The sequence below is a fragment of the Dryas octopetala genome, chromosome 4 (genome assembly GCF_963921425.1).
Source record: "Dryas octopetala chromosome 4, drDryOcto1.1, whole genome shotgun sequence".
Classification (NCBI taxonomy): Eukaryota; Viridiplantae; Streptophyta; class Magnoliopsida; order Rosales; family Rosaceae; genus Dryas; species Dryas octopetala.
The window spans coordinates 25,554,653-25,565,563 of record NC_141369.1 but is presented as its reverse complement, the minus strand read 5'-3'; the positions used below and the strand labels follow the sequence as shown (position 1 = coordinate 25,565,563).

Sequence of the window (10,911 nt, the reverse complement as noted above, 5' to 3'; positions counted from 1 at the left end):
CTTGAGTTGTAATCAAATGCTCAAATGCTTTATTATAGGGAGACAAGAGTTAGACATAATGCAACTGGACAGCATCATTATTAGGGAGGGAGGGAGGGAGGGGTCAGGGGTGTTGAAGTTCAAATTCAAATTGGCCAAATTTGGACGTTGGAGGAATCCGTTGGGTATTCCACGGGTCCTACAAAGTACTAGGACAAGAAGCCGAAAAGTGAAAAGATTGAATTTGGATTTGGAGTCCGAAGTCCAAAGTACGGGACATGATTATTTAATATTATATAATTATTGGTTTAAGGTGGTCCACTTGTGACTTGGGTTGGTGCAGTCCGAAGTCTCATCGCTATCTCTAATTCTCTATGCGGTCTACGTCCAGGCCAACTTTTCCACGACGACACTTTTTCGTTTGAATTTCAAATTCGAAATCAACCAGGGACGACCCCAATGTAATCATTAATTCAATAATTCGATAATTAGACAGCAATATAGGGTTTTCAAGTTTGGATTTTTGGGAGGAATAGGTCTCACCACATCAAATTTGGAAATTGTTCGTTATGGGAGAATCAACCTGTCTCATGCAACCTTTCTCTTATGTTTCAGGCATTCCCAATGAAACACACGAGGTCAGTTCTTCTTCGAATTGTCTTTCTGTTTTATGTTATTTCAAGGCCAAATTCTATGTGCATTTCAGTTTTCAGTAACTGGGTAGTTAAGATTTGGGTTTGAGAATTCATTTCATTGTGAAAAGTTGAAAACTTGATCGACCAACTTTGTTGTTTCAGGGAAACCCAATTCATGCATTTGGGCATTCAGTATCATTTGGGAGGTTCACGACAGAGAACTTAGCTTGGGAGAAATGGTCCACATTCTCTCACAACCGCTATGTGGAAGAGGCAGAGAGGTACTCCCGCCCTGGTTCAGTTGCACAAAAGAAGGCCTTCTTTGAAGAACATTACAGGAAAATTGCTGCTCAAAGAGCCGCAGCCGCAGCCTTGCTTGAACAACAAGCAAATGCTGCATCACCCAAATCTGAAACCCCATCTCTGAAAACCTTTGAAGTGGTCGTCTATGAAAAGGAGGAAGAGGAAGAGAAGGTCCAAGATCCGAATGGAGAAGAAGATGAAGCAACAACAGAAGAAGAAGAAGAAGAGGGCAGATTTGAAAGCAGCAAGGTGCATCCTGTACCTGAACACTTCTTTGATCAAGAGGAAGAGGAGGTAAAGGAGACAAGTAGAGAGGAAGCTTTCATTGTTGATATTTTTGAAACGGACAAACTTGATAGCGGAAAGGTGCATCCTGTGACAGAACACCTCCATAAACAAGAGGAGGTCAAAGAGCCAAATAGAAAAGAAACTTTCATCGTCCATACCGATGGGTATGATTCAAACATTGTAATTGACAAATATGAAAGCAGCGAGCTGCAAGTTGCTAATCCTGAAACTGAACACCAAGTTTTGGTGGATAATTCTGCTGAGATTGAACTTTCAAGCCAAATGCGCAATGATGCTGATAACCACAAGGAGGTCAGTAGCACACCCCAGATGGAAAAGCCTCTGCTAAAGGTAACAATATTGATTTATAACCATGATTTGTATAGTTTTAACACCCATGGACTATGGAAGTTGCTCAACTTGCATTAAATTGTTGTTTCAGCAGAGTTACAGCTCCAAGAAAGAAGCTTTATCACCAATGAGAAAGAAGAAAACGACACTTTCTTCCACGAAATCAGCATTAGTGAATCATAAAGCACCTAAGGTCCCATCTTCTCCATCAAAACCCAGAGCTCCTAGTTGTCTCAGGAAGGATGACAATGCCACTCCTTTACATAAAAAGCTGGCAACAGACTACGAGGACAAGAAAAGATCATCTCCAAAATCACTTCACAAGTCGGTCGGTTTTACACCCATCAGAGAACTTTCCAGATTTACTTCAACGGTCATCAGGAAGATTGAAAATTCAAGAGTTGGTGGTGGTTCTTTCAAGACATCTAAAGATTGTTTAACTCCTCTAAGGACTCCAACTATGGTGCCTCCCAAATTCTTTGAATATTTCCAAAATGGTTTCTAAAACTTTGCAGTTTTGTCAACCATGCTAAGAGATTTTTGTCTTTGGAACTGCAGGTGTCTAAGAATGAGGTGCACAACCATTCTTCAACAACCCCTTGTTCAGAAAAGAGAAGGTACCTGATCGTATGGAGCACAATATGCAATCTTCGAAAATGCTTCAATCTTTATTTTTGTCTCTTATTTATTATATCCATAAATGACTCATGACTGATCTTGTTTCTGCTCGTGTTTTTTATTATTCACAGAATCAAAACACCACTTGATCCTTCAACCACTGGAACCAAAACATTTGGGCCCAAATGGCGCTCCCTCCGTACAGAGTATATGCCTTTTCTTTTGACTTTTTGCCTGTTTAATTCACATGTATTATCACAAAATGTTCATAATTTATCCAAGACATATATAAAGCATTGCTGATATATAATCGGGATAATTCAAAAAATTACATGGAACCATTGCATATTATACAGGGAATATTGCATGTTTGTAAACAGGAATACAAACAATTACTTGCCTATAGTATTACCTGGTCAGACCGCAGTTGTTTTCAAATTGTATGTTAATGTAGCATTAATAGCTCCAGAAGCATATGCAAGCCAACCCACGTTGAATATAAATATCTGAATTAATGGTTTTGAGGGCCCCACCTAGCCCCACTCCTTAGGAATGGGCTTTGAGTTCTTATAATTTTTGTTGTTTTTTCCAATTTGGGCAGTTGTTCAAAATTTTTAAGTGCCTGCAGAAACAAAGCGCGGTCCCCATTTTCATCTGCCCCTTTCTTAAGAACTGAAGAAAGGGCTGCAAGTAGAAGGAAGGCAAGGATTGGCATATTTCCTTTTCTATATGTTTCTGAATTACAGTCCATTCTATTTTATGAAGTAGAACTATATGTGGTTTAAAGTACTTATGGATGTCATATTCTGCCTCATTGCTTTCAGAAACTTGAAGAAAAGTTCAATGCTAATGAGGCACAAAAGGTGCAAGTAAAAGGAAAACTCAAGGTTTGTCCTGTATTACTTTTGTTTGTAAAAATCAGCAAGAAGTACTTAATGAAAACAGAATGCAACTTAATGGGCCTAGACAGTAAAGTGTGTATGACACCATCTCTACCAAACTAGTTTTGTTCACAACAACTAGGCTCAATACATTCTCTATGTGCTTTATGCAGGAGAAAGAAGAAACGGAAATTGGAAAGTTCAGTCAAAGCCTTTGCTTCAAAGCCAGGCCACTTCCTCACTTCTATAAAGAAAGAAAATCACAAAAGAATGAGATACAGAAGGTAATGTTTGTCCTTCATGTTACCTTACATCAAGAAGCAGTTATGCTTCTTTGAAAACTATCCCAGACATCCTTACTATCAATGATCATGATTCGTGGGCGTTTTTTCTGTGTGTGTAAAAGATATCTGCCTAGAATTAGATGTATTTCTTGAATGGTGTCAGTTAGGTGTATGAAATTTAATGCTTTTTTATTATCCCTGCTTTCTTCCTTCCTACAGGTTCCAGTTACTCAGCCTCAGTCACAGAAGCTAGGGAAAAAGCTCACTCCCAGCACAGTTGATGGCTCAACCTCTCTACCTCCTAGTGGACCTTCAATCAAGAGCAGTGGCTCCAAGGATGCCCAGGGAAAGAATAAGCGAACTCCAACTTGTTCTCTCATTTCACGATCCTTAAAGACTACTCATGAGAATACATCTCCATATTCAGCTCGGATAAACCAAGTTTCTGTTTGACCAGAATTTATTGGAAAATATCAGTCCTGTTGAAAGCTTCGAGCAACTTCTAGATAGACTTGATCGCACCACATACAAAATTGAATTTGCAAGAGACAATAGTTTTAACAAATTCGTACATGTATGAAGAGTGTAGTTTGGAAACTAGTGTTTAGTAGACAAAGATTGTAAAGTATCTCCATTTACCATTTACCAAGAGTTATTTCAACTCTAGGAATTGTAGAAATTATGGAAGCCAGCAAGCAAACATGTGGAATTCATTCATGAATTTATCCAGCCCACAAGTAGCAGAGAAAAAAAATCTGTTAAAGCATGCAGGAAGCTCAATAACATTCGCAAGCCTTTAACGCCAAGGAATTCAAAATTATATCCAAGAAAATATAGCCATCGAGTGATCATTGAGTATTAAGGACTTGAGCTCCCTACTGACTGTTCAAAGAATATGGTATTGCTATTGACGGCAGTCTCTATACAAGCAGCACAGGAGATGTCTGAAAGAAAGGGAAAAAGAGATTTATTTTTTCTTTTTAAGCTTTTAATATTCTTTCAAGCTTTGAAATACAAATGAAAGAAGGTGTTCAGGAAAACATTATACAGAATTTACATGAAATTAATAAATAGACTAGTATTACTTTTGAATTGTGTTTATGCAAATGAATCACCTTCCAACTTCAGAAGCCACAACTGATAAATAGACTGTTATGCATCTCAGATCTCTTTATTACCTTCTTATACAGTGACCCCAAGATTTTCCTCTGTAATTTCAGACCCTAGCATCTTTAACCCACCTCTTCAGAATGTATTGGGAGGGGAGAATCTTTATATTCCTATAGTCGAGCACTTTCAATGTGTGGCTGCACAAAACTCCCATAAACTCAAATTTCATACAATTACAGGCAACTGCCTCAATGGATGAATCAAAAGTTACTGTGTACTCTCGCGGTTGCCCATATATGCTAACTTTGTACTCAAGCAATGACCCAGTCTCAGTGCATTGATTCACAATGATATTTAGGCATGTTTCATACTCTTTCTGGAATAATTCAAATATCCTTGGTGTGTAAATTTCCCTTGGATGCTTCAAAAAAATCACATCCCCCATTAGTTTTGGAGGATGCTGGCTCATGTTGTAATTGGCCTCTAGCTCTTTGTAGTGCCAATCATTTACCACCTTTCCAAGATGCTTGAAAAGTGGAAGCACATCTGAGTCCAACTTTAAGTACTTTCTTAAGTTTTCAGTAAAACTTTCGTGTAGTAGTGCACTTTTTATGTCAGCACAAAAAATATGCCTTCCATAAGCTATGGCCCATTTCTCTCTATATTCAAACATCTCATGCAACCACTCATTTTCCCAAAGACCATATACATCCAACAATACCTTCCATGCATTAACGAAATCCTCCTCATCATCATGATAAAAAAGGCAACTACTTAAATCATTGATAAAAGAACTGGAGCCCACAAACATGTAGCTTAGTTGTTTAAGTGCATTTTGATAAACATGCCAAACACAAATTCGATGGTGTGATTCTGGAAACGCCAAATCAATTGCTTCAGCCATTACTGCATCTTGATCTGTGAGGATAGTCTTTGGCTTCTTTCCAGACATTGCCTCTAGGAAAGTTTGGAAGAGCCACTTGTAAGATTGAATACTTTCATCGTATAAAAGTGCAGCACCAAAGATCACCAATTGCTTATGATGATTTATCCCAATGAAAGGTGCAAAAGGTCGGCAATCTCTTTGCAATCTGTAAGTCGTATCAAAGCAAATCACATCACCAAAATCACTGTAGTCCGTCACCATCTTGGTGTCAGTCCAGAATACATTAGCTACTTGATCATCTGCATCGGGTTGCATAGCATAAAAGAAGGAAGGGCTTTTCAATTTTTTGCTCTGAAAAAATTGTTGAAGTCTGGCTGATTCTCCCTCTCTCATTTCTCTCATACGTTTGGAAGGAAGTTTACTTTTATAATCTATGGGATTATAACTGTGATTATCACAATCTCTAACTGTCTTACATATTAACTCAGAAGCTGATTTTGTCTGTATCTTAGAACAGTCAACTAAATCACCATTGATAACTTGAGCTGCAACTAATCTCTTTTGCGACCGTAACATGTGAACTCTACATGCAGCAACAAGCTCATGATTGTGCTTTTCTTCAAAGTGAGTGACACGGTACTTACCATCTAGCTGCCGAGATATGACCAATTGCGCCAAACAGCCAATTCTTGTCTCCTTTCGAGGTCTCTTCACATTCATATCCCGTTTGTCTCTCTGCCGAAAACCTTCTCTAAAGCACGTAAACCTTCTAGAGACCACTGCACCATCTATCTTGCTCCTATTTACATAATCTTTTCGTACACTAAAACCTACCCGTCCAGCATATGTATTGTAGAACTCAAATGCATGAACTTCTGAGTCAAACCCCATTCCAAGTTTTGGCACCCCATCCATTCCAGAATTATCAGCCAAGTCAGCTTCAACTGCTTGAGCAAAATTGAGTCTCTTCTGTGATGGTAACAGATAAGTTGTACAAGGCGTAACAAACTCGTGATTGTGCTTTGGTTCAAAATGAGTAACACAAAACTTGCCATTGGATTGACGTGCAATGGTCATGTGTGCCAAGCAACCAGTTCTTGTTTCCTGCCGGGATTTCCTCACATTGGCATTATGTTGGGTAGGCCGATATCCTTGTCTGAAACAAGTGTACCTTCTCGAAACAACTGCACCATCTATCCTACTTTTGTTTACGAAATCTTTTCTAATGCTGAAACCTTCCAACACGGCATATCTACTGTAACAATTGTATGCATGATCTTCTGACTCAAACTCCATGCCAACTTGAGGTACCACATATATGTCTTCCTCACCTTTTATGGGAATACCAGCTCCTGATACATCAGTACAGACAACATTTGGACTCTGAGACTCCTGTTCACTGTCTACATCCATCTCAAACTTACTAACAGAGGAAAATTTTGGGGTTCGACACTCCTCATCATCAATTTCCACCTGGCTCTTGTCAACAGAAGAAGCACTAGGGCTCTGATACTCATGCTCACTATCAACAACCACCTGACTCTTTTCTGAAGAGGAACCTTTTGTGCATTGACACTCTCTCTGACACTCATGTTCAAGGTCGATAGCTGCCTGACTCCTTTTGGTAGAGGAACCTTTGGGGCTTTGACACTCATGTTCCACATCAATAGCCAATCTACATGACGTCGGAAGTTCATTGTTGTGACTCTCTATTTGTGGATGACTCAATATATCAGGCTCATTACAACCCATTCGCCTTCATTAAGGAGGGAAGATAAAAAGAAACAAGGTACAGATTCAATTCAATACGACAAGAACCCTCAGTTTATATCCCCCATAAAAAAGAACACATCATACATGTTAAAATAAACAGCAAGTGATTCTTACTGAACGCTGACAACTATGGAGCAGAATAGCAGATTGTAATATATACCACAGCTAGGAATATTTAGACGATATTCACAAGTAACCCAAAATGGAAAAACAATGAGCTAAGCATGTGACCTTAAATTGGTACTCAGTTAGCCTCCATTTATATCAATTGGGTGGGAAAAAGACAATAAATTGGTACTCGGTAATAGAAAATGTGAGTTCAAAAATGATCAATTTACAGTTTTAGACCTTAAATCAAAAAACACATATGGGTTACAGTCATCATTAGCAATTAGCATACTCAGTTCTTCCAACCATATATGAATGCCAGAGAGAAAAAATATAAACTTTTCGAAACAGTAATGCAAATGAAAGAACCAAAAGACCAGAACTTTCATTACAATTCTCAATAAAAAAGCAACCCATATAGCACCAAACATTCAAGAGAATATTCAAACAGAACCCGTAACTCCAGACAGTGAGAGAGAGAGAGAGGGTAAACCTTAGAGAGTGAAAGGAGGAGGAGGAAAGGAAATGGGGAAAAATCTGCTGCTTCGAGAGTGCAAACCCCTTGGATGTTCCGGTGGTAATTCAAGGGTCCAGATCTTTCTGATCTTGGTGATAGGTGGCAGATAGCAACCGGAAGAACTGTAGAGTTTTAGGGCTTTTTTCTCAGCTCCATTCGGTTACAGACTGGGGCGAAAACAGGAGAGTGCGGACCTTTAGTTTTCTCAGCTCACATCTTGACGTGGCGGATGGTCATTGGTATCCTAAATGCAGCTTAAGGTGCTGTTTGGAATGTACAATGACGTGTTGGTGATTGAGAATTTTTCTATCCATCGGGTTCCATTCATTTAATCAATCAACCAATCCAAACATGTTCGTTTTAATAATTGAATTGGATTGATTAGCCTTAAATACCTTGAACCGATGGAATCAAAACTTTGAGATTGAATTCTAATTTGTTTTCTCATCTTATTTTGGATTAATCCCAACGACTTAGATTAGGCTGATTTCGAATACCCCCAAAGTATGTATTATACTTTTACTGCATGACTGACTGCAAATCTTAATTCAATCTTTTTTCTATCAATATATGATTCTAATAATTTGAAAATAATCCAAATATTAAACAAATCATTTAATGTAGATATCCCAAAATAAAGATATAGCATTATCATCAGCCATAAATGTGTCTCATTCATACCCCTAAGAATTGGCTCAATGACGTGGATCTTACTTAGTTTTGCCTACACGAAACTTGTTTCAGTCTTTCAAATGCAGAATTCACAACCAATAAAAGCTGGAAATAGAAAAAAAATAAAATTAAAAATTAAAAATTGAAGCAGCTTCCATGCCCAGAAATGGGGAAATACTGTCTTTGTATCTTCTTATTATTCACGAAAAATCATCCATTTACAAGACCAAATCGACCACAGCCCTGTACCACCAACTAAGCAAACAGAACCAAAACAACAACTAAACTTGTACTTCAATAAAGTAACAAAAATACAAAGCATTAACACAAACGTTCAATCACGTTTCTGGCACTAAACACCAACCTTCATCTTCCTGATCAATTTCATCAACCACATAATCCACATTGAAGAAACCCATCTCTTCATTATTACCATGTTCGTCAACATCATCAAAATCCACCCTCAGATCATCATTTTTATTATAACCACGTGAATCAACATGCATATCATCATAGGTGTCACTTGCGTAGCCATTGGTTTCTTCTTCATCATGATCATCATCGTAGTTATTATCATTATCACTAGACAGATGATCCAAAATCCCAGTGGCGGAAGACCCGGAAAAGTTTAATCCGGGTCGGCCGTCCACGACCCGCCAAGTGACCAACCGATAATTGGACGCGACGTCGCCGGAGGATTTGAGCTTCTGGTTGCCCTTGGTCTTGTCTTTGGACTTACAAACCGGGTGAATGTGGCAGCCGATGCACCGGGGCTTGCCACACTTGCCCGTGAACTTGGAGTGGTTGGTGGGCTTGGTAGACACCTTGGTGAACAACCCGGCTGTGGGTGGTGAATCAAACATGCTGATCTGTCGGGTCCCGGGTCTTGGGTTCATTGGGACTGGGAGGACCCGGTAAGTCCGGACCATCCCATGTTGGCGACCCTCTCTCTTCATTGCAGCAAAATTGACTCGTGAACTTGTGAGCTAAATGAAAGACTCAAAGAATGATAGATGGAGTGGTTGTGCCTCTCATATATAGGGGTGGGCACGAGATGGAGGGGGATGGGACTTCCCTCATCCCGTTCCCATCTCATGATTTGAGTTCGGGATCGGTACGGGATGGGATGAGGGTTTTGGGATTATGGTACCATCTCGTCCCGTACCAAAGTGATTCGGTACGGGTTCGGTACCATCCCGATCCTAGACAATAAAATAATAAAAAATTAATTATTCAATTTTTATTCAAGATTCATCTTCAAATAATAACCTGTAAACAATAAACATAACCTATTTTTATTCAACTATGCAAACGGAACAAGAATTCAAATAATAAACTGTTTTAATTCAAGATTGAAAATTCATCTTCAAGACTTCAACAATTCAAAATTCAAAATTCAAAATTCAAATAAACAACAATACAACATAAACTTCAACAATTCAAATATTCAAAGTTTCCATGTTCAAACATAAACTCATAAATCAGCAAATCACAATTAAGCCTCATGGCTTATTTACCAAATCCAAACTACAAAACATAATTAAGCCTTATGACTTATTACATCTCAAACTACAAAACATAATTTTAGGGATCAGGCGTTTTACTGTTTTAGAATTGGCCAATTGGGGATGATTACTGATTCAGAATTTTCAATTTTAGGAAAATAGGATTGTAGGCCATTTGGCCATTTGGGAGTCATGGGCCATTGGGCCTCACGGGTGTGGGTTGGGTTTTTGGGTGAAAGACTAAAAGTTAAAAAATAAAATGGGTTTAGTGATATTTGGGCCTATTAAATTATTAAATAATTAAATTTTAATTAATCGGTACGGGACGGGACCATCCCGGTATTGAAACTTCAGGACCGATCCCATCTCGTTTAAGATCGGTATGCGACGGGATCGGTACGGGATTGAAAAAAAAAAAACGGGATGGGATCAAATGATACGGAATGGCACGGAATAGGATGGTTTCGGTATTTTCGGTCCTAATGCCCACCCCTACTCATATATATATGGTATTGGTGTGGGAAATGAAGCTTGGCAAGCAAGGTGTTTGGTGGGTCTTAATCCGTGTGGACCAAGGCAAAACAGATTGACAACTCATCTACTAGACTACTACAAAAAAAAATAGACACTTTCTTTTTTCTTTTTTCTTTTTTCAAAAGTCAACACTTAGCAATGGCCAATTGCTTAAGCTTAAGGGACATTGCTAGAACTTAAGTCTGCAACACAGAGGAATCTCAGTAGTTTCATTCCAGGAACTTGCTCAGGTTGTTCACAAAGTCTAAATTTAGTTTTTAGTAATTAATGGAAGAAATCCGTTTTTTTATTTTATTTTTTATGTCCCAGTAGAATGAATGAGAAAAGGAGATTGACCAAGCAGTCCATCTTGTACATATCAGTATCGCACATCTGCGTGACAGATCCCATTTTTACTTAACTTTGTTCCACACGTTTCATATATCAATTAACTCTAGTCTACACGTTACAAATTACAACCACAACAG

The 10,911-nt window shown here is 38.6% G+C and overlaps 3 protein-coding genes across 7 annotated transcripts; 1 reads left to right on the top strand and 2 right to left on the bottom strand.

Moving 5' to 3' along the window:
* The first annotated feature begins 466 nt into the window (after positions 1 to 466).
* On the top strand, positions 467 to 3,818 carry LOC147288856 (uncharacterized). Of its 3 annotated transcripts, none has more exons than XM_086242168.1 (9): positions 467 to 617; positions 777 to 1,556; positions 1,651 to 2,019; positions 2,115 to 2,173; positions 2,306 to 2,380; positions 2,776 to 2,875; positions 2,999 to 3,061; positions 3,229 to 3,339; positions 3,559 to 3,818. In XM_086242168.1, exons 1-9 carry the CDS (start codon positions 549 to 551, stop codon positions 3,790 to 3,792), a joined length of 1,860 nt encoding a protein of 619 aa, XP_086098294.1. In that variant the 5' UTR covers positions 467 to 548; the 3' UTR covers positions 3,793 to 3,818. The 3 variants fall into 3 exon arrangements, with proteins under 3 accessions (XP_086098294.1, XP_086098295.1, XP_086098293.1); XM_086242169.1 differs by having other exon boundaries at positions 1,648 to 2,019; positions 2,803 to 2,875; XM_086242167.1 differs by having other exon boundaries at positions 1,648 to 2,019.
* A 357-nt stretch (positions 3,819 to 4,175) lies between these two features.
* On the bottom strand, positions 4,176 to 7,897 carry LOC147288855 (protein FAR1-RELATED SEQUENCE 5-like). 3 transcript variants are annotated; one of them, XR_015122008.1, is made up of 3 exons: positions 7,710 to 7,897; positions 4,455 to 7,091; positions 4,176 to 4,283 (listed from the first exon to the last, which is right to left on the bottom strand). XR_015122008.1 is itself a non-coding variant. In XM_086242166.1 (3 exons), exon 2 carries the CDS (start codon positions 7,085 to 7,087, stop codon positions 4,556 to 4,558), a length of 2,532 nt encoding a protein of 843 aa, XP_086098292.1. In that variant the 5' UTR covers positions 7,088 to 7,091; positions 7,710 to 7,897; the 3' UTR covers positions 4,176 to 4,283; positions 4,518 to 4,555. The 3 variants fall into 3 exon arrangements, 2 of the variants coding, with proteins under 2 accessions (XP_086098292.1, XP_086098291.1); XM_086242166.1 differs by having other exon boundaries at positions 4,518 to 7,091; XM_086242165.1 differs by lacking the exon at positions 4,176 to 4,283 and having other exon boundaries at positions 4,302 to 7,091.
* A 636-nt stretch (positions 7,898 to 8,533) lies between these two features.
* LOC147288854 (uncharacterized) lies at positions 8,534 to 9,428 on the bottom strand. The gene has a single exon (XM_086242154.1). The coding sequence runs from the start codon at positions 9,359 to 9,361 to the stop codon at positions 8,744 to 8,746; it is 618 nt and encodes a 205-aa protein (XP_086098280.1). The 5' UTR covers positions 9,362 to 9,428; the 3' UTR covers positions 8,534 to 8,743.
* Positions 9,429 to 10,911: the final 1,483 nt, after the last annotated feature.